Here is a 27,076-nt window from a genome sequence, read left to right as displayed (position 1 = left end):
GTCCGGGGCCGCGCGGCGCCACTGCACCGGACGGGCTGTGCACCTCCAGAGCTCGGCCAGCGACCCCAGGCTGCGTCCCGTCCGCGCCTCGCCCGCGCCCCGCCCGTGCCCTGCACCCCGCGCCCCGCGCCCATCCCGCGGGCCCGGCCCGGCCCGGCCCGGCCCGGCCAGGCGCGCGCAGGTGGGCGCCCCGCCCGCCGCCTGGCCCCGCCCCTCCCCGCCCCCGCCCCGCCCGGCCCGGTCGGCGGGGACCTGGCGGAGAGCTCGCGCGTCAAACCACATGATCCCGTAAAACATTCATCCGCTCCCGGCCCGCCGCCCTCGCCTCCGCGCCGCCGCCCGCCAGCCCAGCCGACCGGGCGGAGCGCGCAGCCTCGTCCCGCGGCCGGGCCGGGGCCGGGCCGGAGCGGCGGCGCCTGGATGCGGACCCGGCCGCGGGAAGACGGGCGCCGGCCCCGGAGCGACTTTCGGTCCCCGACGCGCCCCGCCCGACCCCTAAGATGAAGAGGGCGTCCGCTGGAGGTGAGTGCCGCGCCCGGGCCAGCCGGCGGGCGGGGACGCGGGCGGCCCCTCGCGGAGCCGCGGGGCGCGCCCGGGCTGCCGAGGCTGTGGAGGGTTACCGCGCGGCCGCGAGGCCACCGCAGTGCCGCTCCTGCCCCGGGAGGGCGGAGCCCGCGGCAGCAGGAAAAGTTGCCGCTTCCCGGGAAAGTTGGCGGCGGCGGCGGGGCCAGCTCCCAGGCTCGGGTGGGGACTAATGGCTGGAAGGGTGGGGTCCTGCCTCGGAGCGCCCCGGCCGCGGAGGGGTTAATGAGCAGGTCTGCAGAAACGCGGGCGCGGAGCAGGGATGGAGGTGTCCGGCAGCCTCCATCCTTGCCCCGGTGGGCTCAGATCAAGACCTCTCGTTTTTCTGGGATCAGACCGCCGCAGGAAGAATGGGGGCGTTGGCGACAGTACAGGGTGTGGGGGGCGGGGCTGGCCCAGAGCTGTCCCCCTAAGGGGGCGGGCGAGGAGAGGTGCAGCCAAGCACCCGCTCTATCCGCAGCCTGAGGGCCCCTGCGGGCTTCCCTGGGGGCACCAGAGGTGGTGAAGCTCCAAGCACCCCCTCTCTGGCAGCTCTCATGGGACCCTTCCCCCAACCTGGTGTGAGGTCCTGAGAGTGGGTGCTGGGGATGACTTCCTGTGGGGGGAGTTGGGCATGCCCTGCCTGGAGGGAGCTTCCCTGCCTGCCCCCCTACCCCCGCCCCCCGGTGCCCTGTTCATGTGCCCGTTGCCGCAGGCTGCACACGTTTTTTTCGCACGTGCACGTGTCTACAAGGGCTGCACACTTGCACACCGCATGTGCACACGGCATGCCAGGCTGCCCTGTGTGCACGCGCACACATGCTGTGGGTGCACATCCATGTCCTCGCCCCCGCCTGCACACCCCACAGCCATGCATGCACTTAGCATGCCTGCTGTGGTCTCCATGCTTGGCACATGCCGAAGTCCCTCAGAGGGACCTGTTCCTGTGCCTCCATGCACATGTGTAATGGGGGGGGGTGCTCAGAGCTCAGAGGACTGAGAAACCCATGCATGCCCTGGGATTCTCCCCTCCCAGCCCGTGGGCGTGTGTGTGTGTGTGTGTGTGTGTGAACTCGGTATGCGTCTGCACGTGTGTGTCTGTTCGCGTGACCATGTGTGCCTATGAGCACATCGGCATGTGTCTCTTTGCCTCCGGGCGTGGGTACTCCTGTGTGCCCAGCCAAGCCATGGCCAGGTTCCACCCAGATCTGTAGCAGAGGCCCAGGGAATGTATGTTGGAGGCTAGTTCAGTGATCCATTCCATGGCTTGAGAAGAGAGTATCTGAGGCCCCCCCTGCCCCCATTGCTAGGGCGGAGGTGGCCGATGGGAGCTGGGACCCACCTGGACAGGGCAAGGCCATTTCAAACCTCCAGGTCAGTACCATGACAAACAGGCCAGACCCCGGGTGTACACCATGGTCTGCCTCTAGGTCTAGCTTAGGACAGGTGTGTGCCCACCTCCTGGCTGACCCAGGGTTACCTTAGGTGACATCCCGGTGCCTGGGTGTCCCCATGGAGAGAACCTTCTTGGTGAGGGGCTCTGTAGTGTGCCCCCTGCCTTGCATGCTGAGGAGGGGTCTGAAGTCAGAGTTTTGGTGACCCACCCTCACTCACTGTGGTGAGGACCCCAAGCCAGGGTTTAGGGAGGCGGGACCACAATGCCTGCTCCCCCCCCCGCCAATCAGTGTCCTTGTCTGTAGAATGAGGACAAGCAGGTCATCCTTGTAGGGTGTGTGGGGGTGAAACAGAGGGGTGGGTCCCATGGTGGGGGTGGGGGTGGGACTGGCCACTCCTCTTCCCTAAGCCCTCAGTCTTTCCCTCTGCAGAGTAGGTACTTTCCTGCTCTTGCTGCAGTAGAGGTGAGGAAGGAACAGCTCCCATGCGAGGGTCTAAGTCAGGTGGGCACACCCAGACTCCACCTGGCAGAGGGCCACTCACAGACCCTGATTCCCAGGTTTGGAATGGCCGAAGAGTAAGAGCTTGGATATGGGTCCTGGCTCAGCCACAGACGGTGGTATGACCTTGGGTGTGACAGTTAACCTCTCCGTGCCTCGCTCTCCCCTACCCATCACATGGGCCAGTAATCAGGCCTCCCTTTGGGGTTGTGGGACACTTAAAGGGTGAGGATCCCATGGAGTTCTGACCCCAGTGCTTCTGCTTTCAAGATATTCAAGGCACCACCACCCTACCTGACTCAGTGGTTCCCACGCAGGGAAGTCCTGGAGCCCTCACACTGTCAGCTGGACCTCCTTCCTAACCATTTGCAGATGGGAAAATAATGGCCTGCAGTGGCCAACCAGGGAGTTGAAGAAGGGGGTGGGCAGATGGGGAGCAGGAAGGGAGAGGGAGCACTGCAGGAGGTGTGAAGTGTGCGCCCCCCCCCCGCCACCCTTGCCACCAACTGGGGCAGCGTCTTTGCTCTGCCCAACACAAGCTGGGAGCCTGTGAGGCCCTGAGTCTCAGTTTCCCCATGTGAGGACCAGTGGCCAGTTGGGCACCCTTCGGTCAGGATGGGCTTCCTGTGGTCATGGAGGAGAGGTGGGTGGAGGCTGCAGGAGGAGAGCCTGGCCCAGTGGGTCTCAACACGTGGGAGGGCTGGTAGGAGTCTGTAGGAGATGTGCTTGGACCACGGAAAGCAGGGGAGGCCAAGGGTTGCCCGGGGCCCTCTCTGGGGCCCATGGTTTGTTTGCTGTTGTTCATTGCCAGTGACAGACTGTGAGGGGCCAGGTGTGTACAGCCCTGCCCCCCAGGCTTTCTGGACTCTGACCTCACCCTCCTTTTGCTGCCCCAGGACAGCCAGCATGCCTGGCTGGCCCCTGGTGCTCCCTGCCCTGGCCTGCATCTGTGACTTTGTTGTGCAGATGCCTGTGGCAGCTGGTGCAGCCCAGGAGGGGCCCGGCTGGTGGAGGCAGGAGTGCACCCCCAGGGCCGTGTTTCCTGCTCTCCTGGGCCTGTGGCCAGAGAGTCTCCCCAGAGGCTCAGCCTGTGCATCCCGATAGGGGTCAGGAGCTTGGGACATAGTGAAGGGGTTTGCTAGAACCAGGGAACTGGCCATGGGGGCAGTGATGTGAGTGTGGGAAGGAGTGAGTATGAGCAGCACTCCTGCCCCGGGCCCCGTCCTGGGGTTCCTGAAGGCTCTTGGCTCTGCACAGTCAGGGAAATTCAGGTGTCCCTTCGCCCTGGGCTCTGACCTCTGACCCCTAGGCAGGGCTGCCTGACCCTTTGTGGCCTGCCCACTCCTGTGCCCCCCCCAGCTGCCCAAGCCCAGATGTTGCATTCGCTTCCACTGAGACACCAGTTCTCATTCACTCACTCACTCACCTACTCACTTATTCGCGGTCTGTCAGACCCCCTCTAAGCCATCCAGATGAAGGGATGTGGTCCTTGCCCTCCTGAGTTTACAGGACAAAATGCTTTAAAGGACAGGTGGCCACAGAGCTGAAAATGGCAGCCCAGCCAGAGGACGGGCAGGCTGTCCACACCCCTGCCTCTCCCTGTGCCAGGGTGGGAGCATGTGGGCCCTACCAAGCCCCACCACGCCTGGTGTTCTATGCTGCAGTTTCTTCCTTCATCGCTGTATTTTAAATATTTTGCACGTCGGGAACTATTCTTGGGTTATCATGGGTTTGCTGGTGTGTGTGGAATCCCTTCCTGAGGATGTGCCGTAATTTATTTATCAAAACCTGCCTTGCCTCTCTCACTTCCTATGGTTGTGCAGCTGGACACCCAGAGATGTGTCCTCAGTACAGGCTCCGCCAGGTCCCCTGGAGGCAGGGCCATATGCCCCACCCCCAGTAGGAGGCCAGGCCTGATATGGACCCCTCCGAACCTTTTTAGGGTGGGCCCCTCAGGCCTCTCCCACACCTGGGGCCTCTGGGCGGGCTCAGGATTCTGGCTCTGCAGTCTTATGCAGCTGGTGGGTGCTATAGAACTGCCTCTCTGCGGCCCCATCACACAGCCTCTGTCCTTGTCCTGCAGTGTCATCCTGGCTCCTGCCTCCCAGTGGACCTGCCACCTTGCCCTGCCTGGGGATGGAGAATGGGCCATGGCGGCCCTGTCCCACAGCCTGACCCCCCCCACCAGCCCAGGACAGGGCAGCCAGCCCAGGAGATGTTGCTGAAGGGCAGGGCTGTTGGCCGCCCTTCCAGAGAAGTGAAGAAGTGCTGCATGTCTCAAGACCAGGGTCTTGGGTTGGCCCAGGTGGGCCTGGCAGGTGATGAGCCCCATTTGGACCCTAGCACATGGGGCTGGGCCAGTGGTGACATGATGAGGGGAGCCCAGTGGAGGAACTGGGGTGTCAGAAGCTGACTCAGCTTTGTTCAGGCCGCCACCTGGCGCCCCGGGGGTTGCTCCTTGGCCTCATGCCATCACGGATCACGCTTCGTGGAATTGAGGTTCCGCAGAATGTTGGTGGGGGTTGGACAAGGTTTTGTGGTCACACAGATTTGGGACTGACTGGTTTAGAGGCGCTGACGGAGCTTCTTTACCGCAGGGTGCTGGGTGGGCAGAGCCTCTCTGGGCGTCTTGTGTAACATGCTTAGGGCCTGATGTGCTCAGGAACCCATTTTGGGAAACGGCGGCTGAGGTCCATTGGAGGGGACCTTTGGGCCCCCAGCAAGGGCCCCAGGCCTGTGTGGGCCATCCCACACAAGCCTGCAGCCAGGCACCTGGTGGGTGGCGGGACCTGCTCGCCTGGCAGCCAGGCAATGTGCAAATTTAACCTTTGGGTTTATGGCTCTATTTCTTTGCAGCAAATGTCACGGGAAATGTCAAGCTGAGGCTGAAGCTGATGGGTGAGGGGCCCATCGAGGAAGGGGGTGGAGTGCTGAGGGGCTCAGGCCAAGGCGAGGCTCTGAGTCCCTCACCTCCTCCTGGGAGCCCTCTCAGATTGCCCCTCAGTTGCTTGGGCCCAGCACCGTGTCCCTGGTCTGTCCCAGCCATTGTGACCTTGTAGCAATGTTGCCTTTATTTACCTCCTGCCAGAGCCCAGATGGGGTGGCTCAGGGACCTGCCAGAATTCTCCGCCCGGAAGTCTGGGCAGCCGTTGGGTCAGCCTGTGCAGAGCCAGTTCACTATGTGACCTTGGACAGCACCGCCCTTTCCTGGTCACCAGAGGCCTTGTCTGTAATGCATGGCCATCGACAGAGGTGGAGTTCTCTGGTCAGTGCCTTCATTGCAGGGGAACCCTCTGAGTCTGAGGTGTATGAGGTGCTGGGCTCTGGGGGAGGTGATGTGTGTGTGTGTCTGTGCACGCACATGTGCATGTGCTCATGCACGCGCGGGGCCAGTGGAGGTAAGTGGCTGGTTCCTGGCATCCTGCAGCAGCTCCAGGCACATAGTAGGTGCTCAGTAAAGAGAGAGGGACAAAGGGTGGACATGGAAGGTGGGGCAGTATGCTCAAGGCCAGCTGGGATGCACAGCCCCCCAACACTTACTGGCCTCCTGGTCTACCTGGAGGGCCAGCTCTGAAGCCTCAGCCTGGACTGTCACCCAGTTCTGCTCTGGCCCTCAGCTCCGAGGATTGGTTAGCAAACGTCTGCTGCCTCCCTGCTATATGCCAGGCCCATGCAGCTGAGAGGAGGTCTCAGGCCCCTAGGCTGCCCCCACCCAGCAGCTCCATACCACCTTCCCCTGCACATGTGGCTCCACTCCACTGGGTGTCCTGGGCCCCCTAGATCCAGCCCGTCTGGGGGGTCACCTTTGTACCACCTGCCCCTCCCCTCCCTATATCCCAGCCAAAGGTCCAGAGCCTTGGCCACCTCCCTCTTCCCTTCCCCAAAGGAAAGTCTAGTGTCAACTCTGACCCCTCCCTGCCCACTCACTTTTATCCCCCACCAAGGGCCTGCTGTGAATCGGCCCCCATCCTGGGCCCTTAGACCCCCCTCCCAGCCCAGTGGCCACAGCCACCTATGCCTCCTCGCTGCTATCTTATCTTTTCAGGCTCTGAGATGCTTTCTTAAAACTTGTTGCCGCCCGGCCCCCTCCTGCCTAAACTCTCCTGTGTCTACCTGCAACCCCCCATGAGGCCTGGACCGGGGACTCATTCAGAAACATCTCTTTCACTCTGGTCCCTGGTCCCAGAGCCTGGGACACCAGCCTGTCTCTGCCTCCCTCCACCCATGTCCCCGAGCCCAGCCCAGGCTTGCACTAGGGTGCAGGGAGCCACCATGGAGGGTGGCCTGAGGCCATCCAGGGGTCACAGGAACTGGCAGTCCTGACCCTTGGGGGCGGCCACTGGCCATCAGGTGCAGGCCGGTTGCTCAAGGTGGATGCAGGAGGGCAGCCCCTCCAGGATACAGGTCTGGAAGCAGAGCCAAGGTCCCAGCCTATGGGGTGTACTCTAGGTAAGGGCAGGCCAGGTCTTGTGTTGGGAGTCTGGGCCTTTGGCCTGGAGCCAGCAGTGCACCTGGCAGGTCACCCTCTTTCTGCACTTCCTTGTCACCCAGATTAAGAAGGAGGAGTCAGTTGTCGGTGCTGCCCCAGGGCCAGCCTCTGGTGGGGACTTGATTGTCCCAGCTTCTGCCCCCTTCCCCTCCTGCCCTGGGCTGGACCTTGCTGTCAAAAAAGAGGCTGGTGAGGGGGCTTCGTGGGGCCCCCAGGTCCCAGGGACCTCAGGTTACCAAGTCCTTTCCAGCCACCTGCCCTGAGGACACCATGGTGGTGCTCAGGCAGATGGTGGGTTTGGGCCCCTCAGTGCTCCTGGAGGCAGGAGCCTCGCTGAGCAGAGGAGGAACTCTGGCTGGGTTTCCCTTTTTCCCCCAACAGCTCTCTGCACGAGGTCCCTGCCACCCATCCCAAGTGGTGAATTAGTTCCTTCATTGAGGACCCACATGAAAACTGGGGCCTGGGGGGGCCATGGTGGGATGGGGGTGGTAGGTATAGGCCCCAGGCAGCTTGGGGCCCAAGTGGGGGTCTCCATGTCTTGGTGAGAGGCCGAGGCCCAGGGGGGCCCAGGGTGGGCAGCATGGCGCTGACTTGGAAGGAGGGTCACGGTCCCTTTGCTCTCACCGTGTGGAGGTTTTACCCACGGGAAGTGACTCATGTTCCTGCCTGGTCTTCACTGGAGTCCAGGCAGCTGGAGGGTGGGCCACATGCCCCCTGAGTATGGCCTCTGGCCCAAAAACATTTCCTGTCCCCAAAGATGTGGCTGGAAGCAGAATTCCAGAGACAGACCGGTCCTGGCTGACCACCCTGACACACTGGGCACAACATCAGAGCAGTCCTGGGAGAGCTCTGGGTCCCTCGGTCACCTAGGATGCCCCGCACCCAGCTCTCTCTCCCACCTGCCCCCTCAAGCACACCCCAGCCAGGAACCTGGGAGTGGGCCCTTTGCCCTGGCCCAGCCTCACCCTCCCAGAGCCCTGCTGCAATACCCCTCCCACACCTCTGCACGGCCTGGTTGAGGCCACCCTGCTCTCTCGGGACTTGTCTAACCCCCACTCCTCTTCAGAGCCCAGAACTGGCCAGTCACACCCATCCAGCCCTGTTTGTAGGCTCCCAAGGCCTCCTGGGGGATAAAGCCATGTAAGGCAGTGGCTGGTGAGGCTGGTGGGGACCAGGCTCTTAGGTCTCCTTGGGAGCCAAGGAAAGGCCCCCAGGGCCATCCGAGGAAGCAGCAGGACTGTCACTGTCGCTCTGGCAGTACATAGCCTCTACCCCACTGCATGGTGGCCTTCCCGACATGACAGGGACTGATAGAGGGGCCCCAGAGGCCCTGGGGCTGTGGTTCCTGAGCAGCCCAGCAGGTGACCCCCTCCTCCCTTGAGGGGGACCCTCCCCTTCCTGGTGGGGTTAGCCATGCACCACAAGGAACGCTCCTGGTGAGGGTAGGGGGTGGCCTTCCTCCACTAGTGCTTTCTGGCATTGCTTTCAGGCCAGCCCCATGCTGGGGAGCAGGGGCCTCAAGATTCTTGGGACACACTCTGCCCCCAAGACCCACCAGTCCCGGGGAGACACCCAAAGCCCATGAGGTCCCAGGAGGGAGAAGTCCTAATGTGGGTGCCAGGGTGCCAGTGAGCAGCCTGAGGTCTGGATTCCAACCAAGACCATACTGGCCTGTGTCTTAAGGACGTATCGGAGATACCGGCCAAGGGGGAGGGACTCCTGGTGGGACTAGAAGCCCAGAGACTCTGGACAACCCGCTGCATGGTGGGGGTGATGTGGGGTAGCTGGGTCGCTGGGGAGGGAGAGGAGGCGGGGGGGGGGAGGTCAGATGAGACTGTGGGGCAAAGCAGGGTGCAGAGGGAGGGGTTCGGGAGCCCAAGCTGGAAGGATGGGGTGGGGGCCGTGGAGGTGGACAGTAGCGTGCCCCAGCAGGAGGTCAGCCTGCTGCTCTGAGCTCTCGGCCGTGTGACACGTGGCCCCTGCATTCCGGCCGTGTCCAGGCTGTCTTTCATCTCCTGCCTCAGCCCCAATTTATGTCAGGCAGAGGCTGACATGGGGACAGGTGTGACAAGTGTCTGGCTTCCTGTTCAAAAATTGGCAAAAGAAAAACTCTCCCCATAAAGATATTCTATCTACATACCTCCTGGATGTCACCGAGAGGACCCATCACGGCCGAGACAGATGGTGGCCCTAATAGACTCCATTCTTCCCCTGCTGCTGGAGCTGTGGCCAGGCCCCCGGGGGTGGCCCAAGGTGGGTGGGAGTGGTGGGGGGGCATCAGTGCCCCTACAGAGCCCCTCTCCCCTCCCCCAGATCACAGGAAGTCTGACATAATGTGACAACCCTTGCCAGGGCAGGGTCCCTGATGGGGAGAGTAGGTCCCTGGGGTAGGCTGCAGGCTTTCACACCCGGACCCCTGCAGCTCATTTTCTGACACCAGTGGGTTCACTGTCCCCATGTTGCCCTGAGGCCCCAGTGGGGTCAAGGCCTGCCTGGAATGTCACTTGCATAGACCCCTCAGGCCTAGCTGATGTCCCTTTCCTGCCGAGACCCCCGCCAAGCCCCACTCGCTCTGCTTGATTGCCTGCGCCTGCAGGGCCCCGGGGGTCTGAGTCCTGTGTTCAGGGTGAGTCTGAGGATGGACACTTCAGCAAGGCTGTGGTGGGGCTCTTAGGAGGAGCCCTTACAAGGGAGGTGGGCATCATGGAACAAGGCAGCATTCTAGAGGGGGTGCTGCCTGAGCAAAAGCCTGGAGTGCGGGCCAGGGTCAGGCTGGCCCAGGTGCCAGTATAACCTCCCCTCTGTCAGGGAGCACATGGCTCCACTGGGGGCAACACGAGGTGCTGGGGAGGGGAATGATGGGCATTTCCTGTGCACCCATTGTACGTGCTGGCCCGCAGGGCCCGCATGGCCTCAACACCCTCGAGGGGGCCTGTCGTCCCCACTTTTCAGTTAAGGGAGGGGTTTGCAAAGGCTATGAGAGCTCCCTGAGCTACCTCCCTGGCGTGGTGAGTGTGGGGTGGGTTTAGAGCTCTTGGAAGAGGTTCCCCTGCTGGAGGATGGCCTCACCTGCCCTTCCTCAGGCAAGTGGCTCCCAAACAGAACAAACTAGAAACACTTCTGATTTCACTGGTTCGTGTGCATTGTAGAAAATTTGGGAAAATGTACCAGACTTTTCAGAAAGAAGTTGTACTGGTCAGCTTAGGCTGTCTTAACAGAAGGCCACAGGCAGGGCAGCTTAACAACAGAAATATATTTCTCACAGTCTAGAGGTCGAAAGTCTGAGAATAGGGTGCCAGCAGGGTCGGTTCCGGTGAGAGCTTTCTCCCGATTTGCTGGCGGCCACCTTCCTCACGTGTGTGTGCTTGCTTGTGCTCACCTGTGCCCACCTGTGCTCACCTCTGCTCGTGTGAAAACAAGCTCTTAGGAGTTCCTGTCATGGCTCAGTGGTTAACGAATCTGACTAGAAACCATGAGGTTGCAGGTTCAATCCCTGGCCTCACTCAGTGGGTTAAGGATCCGGCATTACCGTGATCTGTGGTGTAGGTTGCAGACACATCTCGGATCTGGCGTTGTTGTGGCTCTGGCATAGGCTGGCGGCTACAGCTCCAAATAGACCCCTAGCCTAGGAAACGCCATATGCCATGGGAGTAGCCCTAGAAAAGGCAAAAAGACAAAAAAAAAAAAAAAACCAACAACCCCCAAACGAAAAAAAAAAACAAACTCTTAGCTGTGTCCTCTTACAAGGGTGCTAATCCCATCATGCAGCCCTTCACAACCTCACCTAAGTCTGATCACCTCCAGGCCCCACCTTTAAGAAACTCCCCCTCCAACACATGGGGTTAAGGCTTCAGCACGTGGATTTGGGGACACAGAATTCAACCTGTAGGGAAGTGAAACTGCCTTTGGCATCAGGCAGGGCCTCGCCCTGTGGACTCTCCTGGACCTGGACACCTTGGGTAAGACCGTCTCTTACATTCACATGGCGAACGTTTATGGAGCACCTGCTATGCTGTCACCAGCCTCTGTCCTGCCCCGAGGAGCCCACAGCCCAGAAGTGACCAGCAGAAACAACACAGCCCTGCCCAATTGACCATCGAGGTGTTGGGGGAAGGGGCACCATGGCTGTGGGCAGAGGTGTGGGTGTCAAGGACCCTGGGAATAGACCCAGTGAAGGGCCCGCAGTGGGGATTTGTCAGGTTCTCAATCTCCCCCTTTCACAGATGACAGACCCAGGCCTGAGAGGCGAAGGTTGCTAGTGGTGCCTGAGCAGAGCAGGGCGACACGGCTGGACTGGGGTGACCTGGCTTCGTGAGCCTGCTATAGCCGTGATAGGGGGCAAGCCACAGCTAGGAAATTGCTGGGTGGGGCCTGGCCCGGGACAGAGGCAGTGGCTGCCCGCTGGTGGGTTGCTGGGTGTTACAGAAGCCTGGGACATGGAGCACTGCTCTGAGCCGGTTGGGCCCAAGTAGGGGCTGCGGGCACATGGTTCCCAGAGCGTCTTCTTCCTTGTCCACACTGGGCCCCTGGCCTCAGGGGGCCATGCCCTGCAGGCTCCGCGGGAGGGAGGCCTTCTGGGAGTGCAGCCCTTCTCTCCTTTGCCCAGTGGTTATTGAGCGCCCGCTGTTTGCAGCCCTTCACAGAGGTCAGCTACAGATGGGCAAGCTGAGGACCTGCCAGGGCCATGGAGTGGGGGAGCACGGCTGTCTGAGCCTGGCCTGGGCTCGCCCTGGGGACCCTCGAGTGTTGGGCTGGGTGAGGAGGGACTGATGATGTGAGATCATTAGGAAGATTTTTAGGGAAAAAGCCTGGGTAAAGAGCTGTGCGGGGATGTGACAGGCCAGGGATTTGTGGGGATGGGGGATGAGCAGGGTGACCTGCAGATGCCCCTGCCTCCTGATAGCCTAGCTATGGTGGTCCCCAGTGATACCGTGGGCTTTCAGGGTTTCTCCCCACCTGACCCTTCCTTGGCCTCAGGGCATTTGTGCCCTGGGAATAGTGGGGGGTGGTGCCGAGGAAATGAGGCCACCCTTCTGGCCCCACCCCCAGGGCAGCGACCCCCTTCTGCCTGGAGCGCTGCGCATCAGCCTCAGGAAGCAGCCGAAATACACTGACCTGCTTTTCCAGGAGGCAGCGGCGCCTCGTCCTCCCACCCTCGCTGGTGAGAAGCCGCCAACAATCTCCATCCCAAATTGATTTCAAATAAGGAAGAGTTATCACATACAATCATATAGGAATAATTTATCACTCGTTAATAAAAGAGCAATTACTTATTCGCATCACCCCTGCCTGCGTGCCTCGGGTTGGATACGGAACTGCAACTGGGGCTCTTGTGGAGGCCAGGGGAGGCCAGTTTGTGCTCTGCCAAGGTCAGGGCAAGCCCGTCCCAGGGCTGTAGACCCCCTCCCCACAGGCCTGATGCAGGTGGTCCCTTGCTCCTGAGGGTCCCCAGTCTGGGGTCACAGCCAGATTTGTGAACTGGGAGCAGGCAGGGCTGAGGAGGGGCAGGGTGGCTGCCCAGGGGGAGACGGGACTGTGGAAGGCCCTGTGCATGGACAGGATCTTCAGGTTGGAAGCTGTCCCTTCGAGAGTCTGGATTTCAGAAGCCTCTAGAGCCAAGAGCCTGGAGCGTCCCTGGAGACGGGGGCGTCCTTGGCCACCCTTGGCTGAGCAGCCGCTGAAGAGCAGCCAGACGCTGGGTTGAGCACCGAGAGGTTTCGAGAGCGCTCAGTCCCACTTTCTCCTCCTGCACCTTGGAGACGCCAGCTTCTATCCCACGTTCGTCTCCACCTTCTGGCAGATACACTTTCTTTTTTTTTTTTTTTTTATTTATCTGTTGCTGAGATTTCAGTGCCAAGTATGCAGTCTTTTTAAAGAGATAACACTGTGGTCAACCATATCTTGCTCAAAGCTAAAACCCACCCCCAGCCTCAGAGGCTGATCTGGGGTGCTGGTTTGCAACCTTCCTCTAACTGGCGCTGTTGCCATGTCCCCTGTTTTCCAGGTGGTAACCTTCACAGTTCCATGGTCCCTCCCCAGCCCCCTCTTCTCCAACACACTCACCAGCAAGGCTGTGTCACTATCAGACTCACTCAGTTAGACTCACACCAGGATTTCCTAACCCAGGACATAAAAGCCCTTCACCACTTGGCCACAGGGGGTGTTCTGGTGACATTCCTGCCCTTGTGTGGCTTTTTGTTTTTCCTGGAGTTTACAGTGGCCTTGTCTTTTTTTCTCCTGTTCCATCTGCCACCCTCGTGTGCTTACTCTTCTCTGTGTCAGGCATTCTGCTGGGTGACTTGTTTTCCCTGGGGGAGGTCTCGCTCCAGGCCTCTGTCCTGCTGTTCTGGCCTGGGCCAGGCCTGCTGTGGCCCCTCACAGCTGCCCCATGACTGCCCTTCACTGCCCAGTGTTCCCTGGGCCCTTTGTTTCCCTCTTTCTGGGTTCATGTCCTGTTTTAGCCCAGGCACACCCCCACCTATATAAGGAAGCCACAGTGAAGAATTATTCTAAGAGCCCTTGAATGTTAGCAAAGCTATTCAGGCTGGATAGGCCCAGTCAGAGTTCCAGGTTGAAAATAGTTTCCCCCGAGTTCTGAAGCCATTGCAGGTTTGTTGTCTTGGGCGCCCAGTGTGCTGTCACGTTGCTTTTCCTCTCGTCCCCCAGAGTTCTGAGATCACACTGTGAATGTCACATGCTGTCCAGGCACCTTCCCAGGGGAAGGCTGGGGCTTCCACTCTGGGAGATTTTCAGGTGGTGTTTCTTTGATAACTCTTTCCTTCTATTTTCTGTTTTCTTTCTGGAATTACCGAAGACAGATGTTGGGTCTCTATTTTTCTTCTGAATGTCATCATTCCCCCCCCCCTCTTTCTATTTTCCTTTCTGTAAGCCTTATTTGACCTTGTTTTCCAAACCTTCTATTGATTTTAGGGGTAATTTTAACAATTCTATTTTTAACTTCCAGGCACTCTTCTTATTTTCTGATGGCTCCTTGTTCATAACACCCTGTTCTTGTTTTAAATCCTCTCCTGTCCCTACGAGGATGCTGATCAGATTCCCCCAGTTTGTTTGCCGCATTGTCTCTACTTCCTCTAGAGTCATTTCCGCCCTTGTCAGCATTGGCACCTTTCCCAGATACCTGGTTTCCTCGTAGCATTTGCTGGGGAAGCACTGACGGTGGTGGCTGCTCTGTTGAAAGTGGGCTGGTTGACTGGCAGGTGCTGGATGATCAGGTGCAGTGCTCCGGATGCCGCTGGACACCATGGTGGAGAACTTCCTCTGGATGTTTCCACAGGGACAGTCTGCTCCTGCCCCTCTCAGCAAAGGCTGCATCACCATTGCCACCATCCTCTTGGGTCTGGGGTGGGGTGGACCCAGGTCCCTAACACAGTGGTGGGTGGTGGGGAGGGGCTGGCCGAGTGTGCCTGCACCACGTGCAGAGCAACAGCCACTTGACTCCATGCCAGGCATGGCCAGGGGTCTCTTGGGAGGCCCTTCAGCCTATACTGAGCTCCACGCCTGCTTCCTCCACCAAGAGGTGTCTGGCCTAGGAGTGTCTGCATACCTCCCACCCAGACACAGCCTCTCCTGCACAAAGCAGGGCAGCCACCTGAGAGGGGCTCCTTACCTGAGAGGGGGCTGACCAAGGCCTGAGGGGCAGGGGGCCCACACCAGCCTCTGTGAGGCACTTGGTGGGTTCGAGGCCAAGGGAGATGGGGACTGGCTGCTTGTTATCCTCATGTCGCTGGTTTGGAGACAGTCTCCCAAGCCACTTGGTGAGGGCATATGGAGCTGGTGTCTGAGGCCAGGGGTGCTGGACCCAAGAGCCCAACCCAGGCAGCCCAGGGGATAGAAGCTTGGGCTGAGGGTGAGGCTTTCTAGGGGTCAGGGAGCCCAGTGGGGGCTCAGCAGCTGACCTGCTCAGGGAGGCTGCTTCCCCTTCCAGTTCCTGGGCCCCTGGGGCTCAGGGTCTGCCCTGGTCACCTGGTGTGGCAGGAGGCGGGTCTTGGACCCTGTCCCCTAACCTTGCTGGTACCCCACAGTCACCTCACCTCAGGAAGCCTCAGTGCCCTTGTCTGAGAAGTGGGGTTGGTGGGTCATCCCCTCACTGCCCTGGGGGACAGGGTGAAACCTCCAGGAATGCAGGACATCTGTGCCTTGGGCATTCTAGCAGAGCTAAGGGTCCCATCTCTCCCCACCTCCCTCCCACTAGTGCTGGGTGTATGGAGGCAAATGGTCAGAGCCTTTCTGGGAGACAAGCTCGTCCAAGAAGGCCCGACACAGCCTCAAGGTGCTGATGTTGGAATGTCAGGGCTCTCTCCCGTCTGGCCAGCACTGGCCCCACTCACTCACCTCTGCGGTGGTAAGGGTTTCACCACAGCCCCTCCAGGCCAGTCCAACCACCCCAGGACCACGTGCCCTCCTCTGGGGCTCTGGGGCCAGGTCCCACAGAGGGTGGCTCGCTGGCCCACTAGCATCACGCTATCCACTTGGGCTGGGAGGAGGGGACACAGCAAGTCAGCTTTGACGCACTTCCCAGGATGTCATGATTCAGCCCTTGGCTGACAGACTTTCCCATTCAAAAACAAAGAAATGGTAAATGTGGGACAACGTGGTCCAGGAGAGAGACAGGTGCAGGGTCTCCTTGCAAACAGGCTTCCCTGGACTATCCTGTGGACCCATGGCCACCTGGACTCTGTGACTGGTGACTTGAATGGGAGCATCCTAGGCTGAGTGTCCCAGGCCCCCCCATTGACTCCAGCCAGGGGTGCTCAGCGGGCCCTCCCTATAATCTTGGTGGGTGCTGCCCCCACCCTCACTGTCCCAGCTCAATTTCAAAACCCCCAGGCAACCTGCTGAGGTTAAACCCTCTGGTTAAACCCAAGCCACCCTGGTGAGGAGCATTTGCCAGAACTGGGCTATCCTGGGACAGCGAAGGTGGGCTCCAGTCCAGCTGCCCCCACCCCCACCCAAGCAGGGGTGATCCTAAGCGGCCGAGAGGCAGGATGGCTGGTCCCTGAGGGTGAGCAGACAGGGGCCTCTGGAGACCTACATTTGTCTTTCCACAGCCAAATAAATCCTGCTTAGGCAGAGGCCAGTCCCTGCCTTGTTGGCAATGTTGACAAGTGTCGAGGGCTTGGGGACACAAGGGGGTGTGCCTGCCCATCACCTCCCGCCACAGAGGAGAGCAGGCCCCTCTGCCCCGGCTCCTGGAAGGGGCTCCAGGTCTGTTGTCCGGCTGACTCCCCTCTGTGTCCTGATCACACAGGCCCAGCAGCACAATTCCCAAGAGTGCATCCCTACTGAGTACTCCCTGAGTGTGTGCTCTGTCTTCAAGGCTGATGCTCTGGGCCCCTCAGGGACAGTCAGCTTCATGTAGGCAGCAGATGCAGGGCTCCAGGAGGAAGGGGAATGGGTTTGGGGGAAGGCAGGACCCAGCCCTGTTGGCTCTGCCAGGTGAGGCGTCCAGTCCTGGATGGAAGCTGGCAGTGGTCAGGGTCAGGGCGGCAGTGGGCATGGTGGGAGGCCCCAGGCCCTTGCACCAGGAGTCCCCCTTTCCCAAGCCTCCCCAGGGTAGGGGCATGTTGGCCACTGCCTGGTTTCTCATTAGCATCCTCTGGGGACTCAAGCCCACACTGGCCGCCAGATTGAATTAGCCTCGGGATGGTGATGAGCTGGTCCTGGAAACAGAATCCTCCAGGTAATTAGGTAGTGGGTGTTCGTCTGTGGCCTGATGGGGGCTGGGGGCAGGGGTGTCCAGCCTCTGTGGGGGAGGGAATGCCAGGTGGGTCCCTGCTGCAAGTGTGGGTGGTCGGTGTTGGCAGCATCCTGGGGCTGGACAAGCCTCCAGGTGCTGGCAACCTCAGCCCTCAAAGTGGGGCTCCCTGGTGGAAGCCAAGGGGGTTGGGCATTGGGAGAGGGCACGTGGACTGGATGGGGCAGGGCTCCAGAGCCCTGCAAGCTGGCAGCCCCACCTTCAACCAAGGATGGACTCCTGAAGCCTGGTCACTGGGCCCAGAGTCCTGCCCATTGGGGTCCTTCTTGGACCCTCACCCTGGCACCGGGCTGCAGGGCCCCTCCCTTGATGTCTGCCTGTTGTCTGGGGCCAGCTTAGGGCTCTGTGACCCCATAAGCCCCCTTTGTGGTACATGCCCACGCCTGGACCCCAGGCGTCACCACCTGGGACCACGTCCTGCGTTCGTACCTACAGGGCGCCCCCTCGGGAACACGCTTGTGGAGGAGCTCCACATCCAGAGCCTCTTGCTCCCGCTGGGCCAGGCTCTCCCCAGCCAGGCTCAGTTCCCTTGTCTTGAAAGGGGCCCAGAGCTCTCTCAGGTGCTGTGTTGACTGGAAGTTTGGGGTTCGGGTGGGGCTGATAGGTAAGATGGGGCGGGGGAGCTTTAACTCTTTACTGCCCAGTGAGGCCTTTCAGCGACTGGACACCATGGGGTTGGAAATCCTGCTGGCTCTTAGGTTGTGAGCAAGTGGTCTCCCCACACCAAACCTCATTTTCCTCACCTGTAAAATGGATACATAAGCTAGACCCTGGGAGAGTTCAGCAGACAGAGGGGCCTGGCCCTGGGGCCCATTTGGGGTCTGCCTGTGCAGTGTGCAGTGTGCAGTGGGAGGCTCTTCTCATGGTGACCTCAGGCAGGCTGAGCCCCCAGTGGCCTTAGTTTTCTCCACCGTATGCAGCTTGGCCTGTATTGGGAACAGCTCAGCCCTGCATTCAGTACCCCACACTATGGTGGGTCACCTTGCCCTTATGGACATGGCCAGCCCACCCTGCCCTGCCCCTGCAGCTGCCACCTGGGAAAGGTCAGTAAGGAGCCAAGCTTCCAGGGGCATTGCCAGACAGGGAGCTGGGGACCACACCCCATGAGACACAGGGCCCTGTCGAGGGTAGGCTTCCCCAGGGAGTTGTCCACCCTCCTCCCGCACCTGGAGCCGGCAAGGGTCCCGGGAATGCCTTGGCCACGTGTGCTGCCCTGTGCATGTCTGTGCATGGAGGACGGACGGAAAGTGGGTGGTGAGTATGAGAAGCAGCAATGACCGAGGGGGACAGATGGACGAGGGGGCGGGCGAGTGAGCCTGTCGCTGGCGGGGGCAGGCGCAGGGGAGGGGTGTGAGCACAGCCATGCCGGTGCCTGGACCCTCTGCAGTGTGGACGCCCTGGTCCCCACTCCGCCCGGAGCTATTTCTGGCCTCGCTGTGCTGAGCTGTGGCCGCCTGTCCTGCCTTGTAACCGCGGTCCATGACTTGACCCTTCATGGGATGTTCTTGGTGTTTGAGAGAGTCCTGGGCTGACTGATGTGTGGCTGTGCTATAGTCGTCCTACCCTTCCAGAGACAACTGACCCCAGCCTTCCAGGATACATCCCCTCCTAGCCATCGATGGCCCTGGAGGGGGCTGTGTGCCTGCCACGCTCTCCCAGCCCAGGCCCCACTCCCACTGTGGCCATGCAAGAGGACCCCTTCAGGCTCGGGCTGGATGTGCCTCCTGCCCTTATGGGGGGTCTAGGACTCCTTCTCTCGCCTACTTTTCCTCCTGGACTGGCTGCACATGGGAGCTCACTGCCTCACTTGCCTAATCTGTAAAGTGGGCTCATGATCCCAAAAAGGAAATTGATTCTAATGCAGCTACGACTCAGGCCTTTTTATAATGGCTGGTGAACCCTCCTAATGGCCCCAGAAGTGGGTGCTATGGCCATCCTATTGCCTCCAGGAGGCACTGAAGCCCAAGGGCACTGAGCTCATGCTCTGGGCTTCCAAGGCTGCCAACCCTGTGCAATCTCTGTGGCCCCGCTGGTGGGGGCAGATGTACACCCCCCGCCAGGACATTGGTGGAGGGCGGGCTGCACCCCTGAAACCTCAGCCCAGGCTGGTTACCCCTGGAGTGGCTGGGCCAGGGAACCCGCCAAAGGCCTCACAGTGCCAGCAGCCCCTAGCATGCCCTGCTTCTGAGCTACAGACCTCAGCTGCCACCTGCCCGCCACCCACTGGCTCCCAGTGCTCCTGGTGATTCTCCAGAAGCCTCCCACCCCTTCTGGCTCCCCTCCCTCTGCTTCGTCCCATCCCCTGCCCTGGGCTGCCCAGGAACCGGGGCATAGTGGACTGAGCAGGTGCCTTCAGGCCATGCCCCCAACCTCCTGGGCTTCAGCAGCTGGTGCAGAGAGGAGGTCCTGAGCAGCATCCTGTCACTGTGCCCACAACCCCCAAGGCAGGAGTGGCTGTTCCTCCCCCAGCCACAGCCCTCATGCCCCACCACTGCTCCAGAGCAGACGTGGGCTAAGGTGGGGGCTCTCTGTTTTGACCTAAGGGGCCTCTCCATGGGAAGGGCCTGGAGGAGACCCCCTCCTGCTATTCTGTGCTGAGGCCTGAGGAGGGAGGAGGGATGGCAGGGGAGGTACTGGTTTGGATTTTCAGGAAGATGTGGTGGCCCGGGGACCCTCCTAGGGTGGGGTGTGCCTCTCTGTGGCTTCTGTGTACAAGAGCCAGGCAGGGCAGGGCTGTTTTCTCCCTGTGGGGGCCTGTAGGTAAGCTCCTGACTGGGATCCAGTGAGGTTGTGCGGGAGTAGGGAGTGGGCAGCTGGCTGGAGCCAGTGGGCAGGCGGGGCAGGCAAGAAAGGAAGGGCAGGTGAGGGAGGGTACTGCCTGGGGGCCTCTGGAGAATGGGCAGAACCCGCGAGAGTGCAGATCTGGAGGCCAGAGAGGCCTTGAGGCTCAGGGGACTGAAAAGCCAGGGAGGATGAGACCAGGGCGGCGCGGGGGGTGGTAGGGAGACAAGGGATGGATGGATGGGAGAGATTAGGTGAGTGATGGGGTCCAGTCCCTGGGGTGGGGCCAGAGGATGCCCTACAACTGCCTGGAGAGGTCCCCCATGTTCCAGGGCCCCTGCTGTGAGCATGAACACATGCCACAAAGTTGGGTTTGATTATCTCATAAAAGATGCCCCCTCTGCTTGCTCAGCAGAGGGGTTGCCATGGAGACCAGCGGGCAGGCCCCAAGGGGGACCAGGCTGGAGCCAATTACTGTGGCTGAGGCGAGGAGAGAGCCCACCGCCGTCCGCTGCGCTGACAGCAGGGCCTGTGCAGAGGGACCAACCCTCAGAAGTTGGTTTCCGAAAAGCAGTTGGCTCTGTGAGAGGGGAGCTGTGACTTTGATGCCCACTTCCTGATGGAACTGAGCCCCGTGACTGCTCTGCTGCTTGCCCGCATGGTGTGGCTCAGCCCTGGAGCCTGTCTTGAGACATTCTTAGAGTGGGCACGGCCCCAAGCCCCTGGCTCATAGTCTTTTGGGGCCCAGCTTGTGGAAGGCTGGAGGGTGGAGGAGCTGGCTGGTAGTCAGCTGACCCCAACCCAGCCAAGCTTTCAGACATGGCTTCAGGCCTGAAAGCCACCGACCGGTCAGGGAGCAGTGGTAACACAGCTTAGTCAGGATGCGGCTGGGTAGTCATGATGGTGGCCGCTGTTAGTTAGGTTGGTGGTGAGGCCCGGTGATTTCCTGGGGTCCATCCCACCCTGCCCCCGCTTGTCCTCCACCATGACGTCTCGCGGACAGGAAGTGCTGTTTTCACAGCTCAGCTACATCCTGTGACAGCAGTGAGAGGCTGGTGGGAGCTGGCGTGCTCAGGCCTGACTTTCCAAAGGACCATAAGGACAGAGCAGGAGAGGATGCCAGCAGTTTAAATAGAGCAGCCAGCTGAAACGCCCCCGCAAGGCCTCCTGTGCGTGGCCAGCCGGGGAGGGGCACCCAGAGCTTGGGGGGTCCTGGGGCTACTGTGTCCCCAGCAGCCAACAAGTGGCCCAGCCCTGGCAGTCAGCAGAGGACAGGGGACAGAGGAGCCTCCTAGGCTGTGGGGATGGTGTTTCCAGCACCTGGGGACCAGAGTCCAGAAGGACAGGATCCTGGTGTCTGCTGAACGTGCCAGGCTTCCTGGGCCCTGGGCTTGGGACAAGCGTGTGTGCCAGCCCAGAAAGAGAGGATGGGGGCCCCAAGGTCATGGCTGTGGGTTGGGGAGCTGGCCTGTGGTGCTCTCCTGTCTTCCTCCTGTCTCCAGCCTGCACTTAGGCGGCCTCACGTCTGCAGAATCCTGCCCTTAGCTAGCTGCCAAGGAAGGTGTTAGCTGTCAACGCAGGTGTTAGCTGATAACTCAAGTGTTAGGTGATAAGCCATAACTCCCAGGGGGATTCACATTTTAATAGACTCCTCCTGAAGGTGGAAAGAACCTACAGCCTTCAAAGAGGCAGATTTCGTGGTGGGGTGATAGGCAGTGAGCTTAGTGGTCCTGCTGGTGAGGCCAGACTCAATGCAGCACCCCAGGAGGGTCTCTGGCCCTGCCTAGGTTCTTGTTGAGGCCACACCATGGGGGAGGGCAGCAGGGAATGCAGCCCCTGGGCTGGGCAGAACCTGCTGGCAGCATGTCTGGCAGGAAGGTCGAGGGCATCTGGACTGTGCACAGATTGACGGGGAAGGAGTAAGCTCCTCGCTTATTAAGGAGATCAGCAAGGATGAAGCCGAGGGGAGGAGGCTGCAGGAGGTGTTACTGGCCAGTCAGGAAACCCTAAGCAACTGGGGGGCGGGCTGGAGGAGGGAGCAGTCTTCCTGGGGGGATGCCCAGAGCACCGACCCCCAGCCTTGGACCTGCCTGCTTTCAGGCACTCGGCCTCCTGACCCCATGATGGCAGAGTTGCTCTGGAGCCTCGGGCTGCTGTGGCTCTTTCATGTGTCCCTCTGGTGAGACCCAGGCCCCTGCAGGAGAGCCATGGGGGCTGTAGCTCTGGGCTCCACCGAGGCCCCTGTCGCTTCCTCTTTGAAGCACAGCTCCCACGGAATCCAGGCAACCCTGGGCCTCAGGGGCCCTGGGGGGCCTGGGCAGGGCATGGGGTCTGAGTCAAAGCCCCACCCTTCCTGCAGCCCGAGAGGACCCTCTGGGGGTGCTGTTCCTGAAACTGCCAGAAGCCAGCAGTTGGCTTCTCGGAAGGCCTCTGCGTGAGCTGGCCAGCCTGGTTCTCCGGTGTTTGCTAGGGGCCTCTCTCCCACCCTGGTCTGTGGGCTGATGGGGCAGGACCAGGCCAGGTCAGCACTAGGAGGCACAGGGACAGCAGGCAGGCCCACAGGGCTCTGTGTTCACCTGAGTCCTGGGAAGAACAGGTGTGTCCACCCCAAGAGGCGTTCACATGGGCTCGGTGGTGACCGGCTAACCCTGAGTGGTGGGGCTGCAGGCATGTTAGCCCTTGTGTTTGAGTGCCAGGAGGGGTGACATGGGCATCTGCAGGTGAGGTTTCCAGTGTGGAGTGTGTGGCAGGGTTTTGCTACAGCAGCTTCCGTGTGGTGGGTGGGGCGGGGTCACAGTACCTGAGTTCCCAGGGATGGCAATACAGCCTGGGCCCCATCACAGCCCCTCCTATACAACCGCAAGCCTCATAGGACCCCCTGCCCCCTAATTGCCCTCTGCTCTGCCCACAGGGAGCCAGCTGCTGGCCTGGGTGCTGTGGTTGCAGGCGTGGAGGGTGGCAGCACCGTGCCCGGGCGCCTGTGTGTGCTACAACGAGCCCAAGGTGACCACGAGCTGCCCGCAGCAGGGTCTCCAGGCTGTGCCTGCTGACATCCCAGCCGCCAGCCAGCGTGTCTTCCTGCACGGGAACCGCATCACATACGTGCCAGCCGCCAGCTTCCGTGCCTGCCGCAACCTTACCATCCTGTGGCTGCACTCAAATGCACTGGCCCGCATTGATGCCACCGCCTTCGCCGGCCTGGCGCTCCTGGAGCAGCTGGACCTCAGCGACAACGCACAGCTGCGTGCCGTGGACCCCGCCACGTTCCGCGGCCTGGGCCGCCTGCACACCCTGCACCTGGACCGCTGCGGCCTGCAGGAGCTGGGCCCTGGCCTTTTCCGGGGCCTGGCTGCCCTGCAGTACCTCTATCTGCAGGATAATGGGCTGCAGGCACTGCCTGACGACGCCTTCCGCGACCTGGGCAACCTCACGCACCTCTTCCTGCACGGCAACCGCATCCCCAGTGTGCCGGAGCGCGCCTTCCGGGGCCTGCACAGTCTCGATCGCCTCCTGCTGCACCAGAACCGAGTGGCCCACGTGCACCCGCACGCCTTCCGTGACCTGGGCCGCCTCATGACTCTCTATCTGTTTGCCAACAACCTCTCGGCACTGTCTGCAGAGGCCCTGGTGCCCCTGCGTGCCCTGCAGTACCTGCGGCTCAACGACAACCCCTGGGTGTGCGACTGCCGGGCACGCCCACTCTGGGCCTGGCTGCAGCAGTTCCGTGGCTCCTCGTCTGAGCTGCCTTGCAGCCTGCCCCCACGCCTGGCTGGCCGTGACCTCAAGCGCTTGGCCACCACCGACCTGGAGGGCTGCTTCGTGGCTGCCGGGCCCTCCCGTCCTATCCGGACCGGCGGGCCTGCCGACGAGGAGCTGCTGGGGCTGCCCAAGTGCTGCCAGCCGGATGCTGCAGACAAGGCCTCGGTGCTGGAGGCCGGGAGCCCGGCCTCAGCCGGCAATGCGCTTAAGGGACGTGTGCCATCTGGTGACAGCCCACCTGGCAACCGTTCTGGCCCTCGACACATCAACGACTCCCCCTTCGGGACCCTGCCTGGCTCGGCCGAGCCCCCTCTGACCGTTGTGCGGCCAGAGGGCGCAGAGCCCCCGGGGCCCCCCACCACAGGCCCGCGCCGGCGGCCAGGCTGTTCCCGAAAGAACCGCACCCGCAGCCAGTGCCGTCTGGGCCAGGCGGGCAGCGGGGGCAGCGGGGCTGGCGAGGTGGAGGGCTCGGGCGCCCTGCCCAGCCTCACCTGCAGCCTCGTGCCCCTGGGCCTTGTGCTGGTGCTGTGGACGGTGCTTGGGCCCTGTTGACCAGCCGCCAACCGCAGGGCCTCTCTTCAGCAGCCAGGTGTGTGTACATATGGGGTCCCTTCCACGCCGCCAGCCAGCACCGGGCAGCAGGCCCTCCCCGACGGCGCCTTCCGCCCACCTGCCCTCCCGCCCCATCTCCACCCCATCATGTTTACAGGGTGTGGTGGGGGCGTTTGTTCCAGAACGCCGCCTCCCACCCGGATCGCGGTATATAGAGATATGCATTTTATTTTACTTGTGTAAAAATATCGGATGACGTGGAATAAAGAGCTCTTTTCTTACACTGTGGCCTCTCAGGCTGGGGGTGCTGTGAGTGGTGAGAGGTGGGGTGGGCCCTGGGTTGCAGCCCATGGCAGTCAGATGCCCAGGAATGGAAGGCAGCTGCCAGGTGATACAGCCTGGGCTGCCGGCACCTCAAACCTTTTCAGCCTAGCACCCATGGTGGCCACCGGAGACATACATGGTGCTCGGCACCCTACCCCCTGACCACAAAGACTGAGGTCAGTGTGCCTCGGCCCTTTCCATTCAACTGGGCTGACAGCAGTGTCTGAGAGAGGTGTGTTCCTGACATCAGGCCCACAGGAGCCAGACGAGGCTGCCTTTGCAGGGACACCTGCTCTGGTAGGCCTGGCAGGGGCCATGTGCCACCCTCACCCTACTGCCTATGGTCTCACATCAGAGCCTCAGGCTTGCCAGCTCAGTCATGTGCCCAGGGTGCCTTGTACCTACACCAAGCCACACACACGTGCGCCACAGGCAGGACAGAGACCACATGTGTGCACACAAATAGTGCGGCACAGGCAAATATACACACATGCACATTTTCTCAAGGCCTGGACATGAGGACTCAGGGACCACAGGGAGAGAGGCTGTGTGGCTGTCCTGCCGTCCCCTCAGATCAGGGGCCTGGGGGCTTGAGAAGAGCTGGGGGAGGGACTGGGGGAGCATTGCTGGGGGAACCAGATGGCCGTGGGGGTGGCCAGGGCTCCAGAAGCCCAGAGGAGTAGGGAAGGGAGGGGTGTGTGCTCAGCACTAGGCCCCCACCCACCCGGCCCCCATGTGCCCCTGGTCTGGCCCCTCCCCTCTTGCTGGGCCCTCCCACGTGCCTTGTCTCTTCTCAAGACCCTTAGGCCTGGGGCCCTGGCACTGCCTGCCCCCACATGAGCCCTGACAGTTTGCCCCTCTGCACAGTGACATGGCCACATCTGAGCTCCAAGACCCTGAAGCACTGCCCACAGCTGGGAGTGTGCAGCTCAGGCAGGCCCCTGTGGGCCCAGGAGACCCCATCACCCCCTTAGGCAGCCTAAACACACACACACACAGCTCGGTGCCTAGCAACCTCAGCCACCATCAGGACTCGTGACATGGTCCCTGTGACTGCACAGGGCTGGCCGGCACCTGGGCTTGGTGAGCTGAGGAAGTATAGTCAGGAATTTCTTCAGCCAATTTTCTCCTGAGCAGCCCCTGCTGTGTCCAAAAAGACACAGCCCAACTGCTAAATCTGGGGAGGCTGTGGGCTCTTGCACAGTATGGTGGCCCCTGGACTCAACTGCCTTCCTGACAGCCAGGAAACTGCAGATACCCATTTGCAAAGACCTTGGAGGCACACCTAAGCTCCTTGCTTGCACACCTCCTGGGATGGAGGGCTCACTACCTCTATTGGGTCTGCTTCTTGCTCAGAGGCACCTGTCAGCCCTCAGGGCACTTTTAAAGCCAACTGTGTTGGTCATGGTCACCACCAGCTGGCCTTTGGATGGGAGCTGTGATTCCCCCCAACAGCTCAGGAGGCTGCAAGTCCCTACACTGGGATTTGTCTACCTCCTGGACACCCTTGATGGGCCCTGCCTCCCCGGCCACATGGAGCCCACCCCAGCCTGTCCCTTGGGGCCCTCCTTCTCCCCAGGAAAGAGAAACCCTAGCACAGAATGGGGACAAGGGGCTGATGAGGTCTACGGTGGGCAAAGCAGATGGATCTAGGGGCATGCAGACCCTGGGGAATTTGCCCTGAGGGACAAGGACAGGTTCTGATTTCCTGAGAAGGCCTGTCTGGCCACTGCAAGCAGTGGAGACTGGCGAGTGGGCAGGGGGTGCTCAAGCCTGGCCAGGCCCCAGGAGGGTAGGTGGGGGCCAAGGAGGGGTGCGGCTGTGTTTGAGTTGGACCCGGACGGAGACAGAGGGGGCAGGGCTCCTGGCATCTGTGCTGAGCAGCACGTCCCTGAGGTGGAGGCGCCCGGAGGAGCAGCCCCCACTGTCGAGGCCCAGGAGACATCTGGCCGGGGGTGTCGCGTGGGCTGTGCAGGCTGTGCTTGGGAGAGGGGCCCGGGCTGGAGGACAATTTGGGAGTTGTGAGTTTGGGTGATATTTACAGCCCAGGAAGAGATGACATCACCAGCTGGCACTGGTGAGGGGCTGGGAGGGGGCAGCGCTGGGCCTGGGGCAGCAGGCTTGGTCCTGCCTGCCCTCCCCCATCCTGACCCCTACCGTCACATGTGTGCTGTATCCCTGGGGTAGGGCCCACTGGACCCAGACAGTAGGGGACTGATGGCCAGCATCTGCAGGACCCTGGGACCAAGGTGGGAAGCTAATGCCATGAGAGGCAGCACTGAAAGTGTCCCCCTCCCTCAGACCAGCTGCTGTTTACCAGGACAGCTAGAGGACTGCTCACTGGCCCATCCCGCGCCCGAGGCCCCGGCCAGGCTGGTGCCGCCAAGAGCAGCCAGTGGAGGGTGAGGCCTGGGGCCTGGGTTCACAGGGGGCAGGGTAGTGAGTGACCCTCTCAGGGTGCTGGGCTCAGGCTGGGCTGCTCCCAAAGGTCACTTGTCTGTCGGCCCTGACCCTGGGCCCAGGGAGGGCCGTGAGACGTGGCTGCGGGCCCCCTGAGGGCTGCAGGGCCTGGGGCAGCCAGGTGCTGCATCTACCTTCAGTGTTGGCCCAGGTCCTCGGACAGGAGCATTCGCCCCCACTCTCTGGTGCCCAGGGCTTTGCAGAGTAATTAGAAGAATTATTTTTTAATCCTTAAATTCGTTCTGAAGCAGAAGCTGATGGTAGACTGATGCCTAGTGAGACGGAGAACACGCGGGAAATGTGTTCACAGAGAAACACGTGTGTACCTGTTGGAGGAGCTGAGGCCCCTGTGCTTCAGGGTGGAGGCTCCCCCTCACACTAGTGGGTCACCAACCCGGCTCACCTCTGCCCCCTGCTGTATCCTTACAGGAAGAGGCTGCTGACAACCCCAGCGTGCAGACAGGACACCAGGCCCAGAGG

General features: G+C 61.2%; 1 protein-coding gene across 1 annotated transcript; it reads left to right on the top strand.

Annotated features, from left to right (window-relative positions):
* The first annotated feature begins 266 nt into the window (after positions 1-266).
* Positions 267-24,095, top strand: RTN4R (reticulon 4 receptor). Its single transcript, XM_047761582.1, has 2 exons — positions 267-522; positions 22,413-24,095. The coding sequence occupies exons 1-2, from the start codon at positions 501-503 to the stop codon at positions 23,810-23,812; spliced, it is 1,422 nt and encodes a 473-aa protein (XP_047617538.1). The 5' UTR covers positions 267-500; the 3' UTR covers positions 23,813-24,095.
* Positions 24,096-27,076: the final 2,981 nt, after the last annotated feature.

This window comes from Phacochoerus africanus, chromosome 15, assembly GCF_016906955.1.
Source record: "Phacochoerus africanus isolate WHEZ1 chromosome 15, ROS_Pafr_v1, whole genome shotgun sequence".
NCBI classification, from domain to species: Eukaryota; Metazoa; Chordata; class Mammalia; order Artiodactyla; family Suidae; genus Phacochoerus; species Phacochoerus africanus.
Note: the sequence above shows the minus strand (reverse complement) of the source record. Positions and strands in the feature narration are given on the sequence as shown.

What these genes read in the sequence shown, in the direction of transcription:
- RTN4R (XM_047761582.1), top strand. Translation starts at nt 501, where the DNA reads ATGAAGAGGGCGTCCGCTGGAG. An exon ending in GAAGAGGGCGTCCGCTGGAG is followed by an intron (nt 523 to 22,412) that starts GTGAGTGCCGCG and finishes CTCTGCCCACAG; the next exon opens with GGAGCCAGCTGCTGGCCTGG.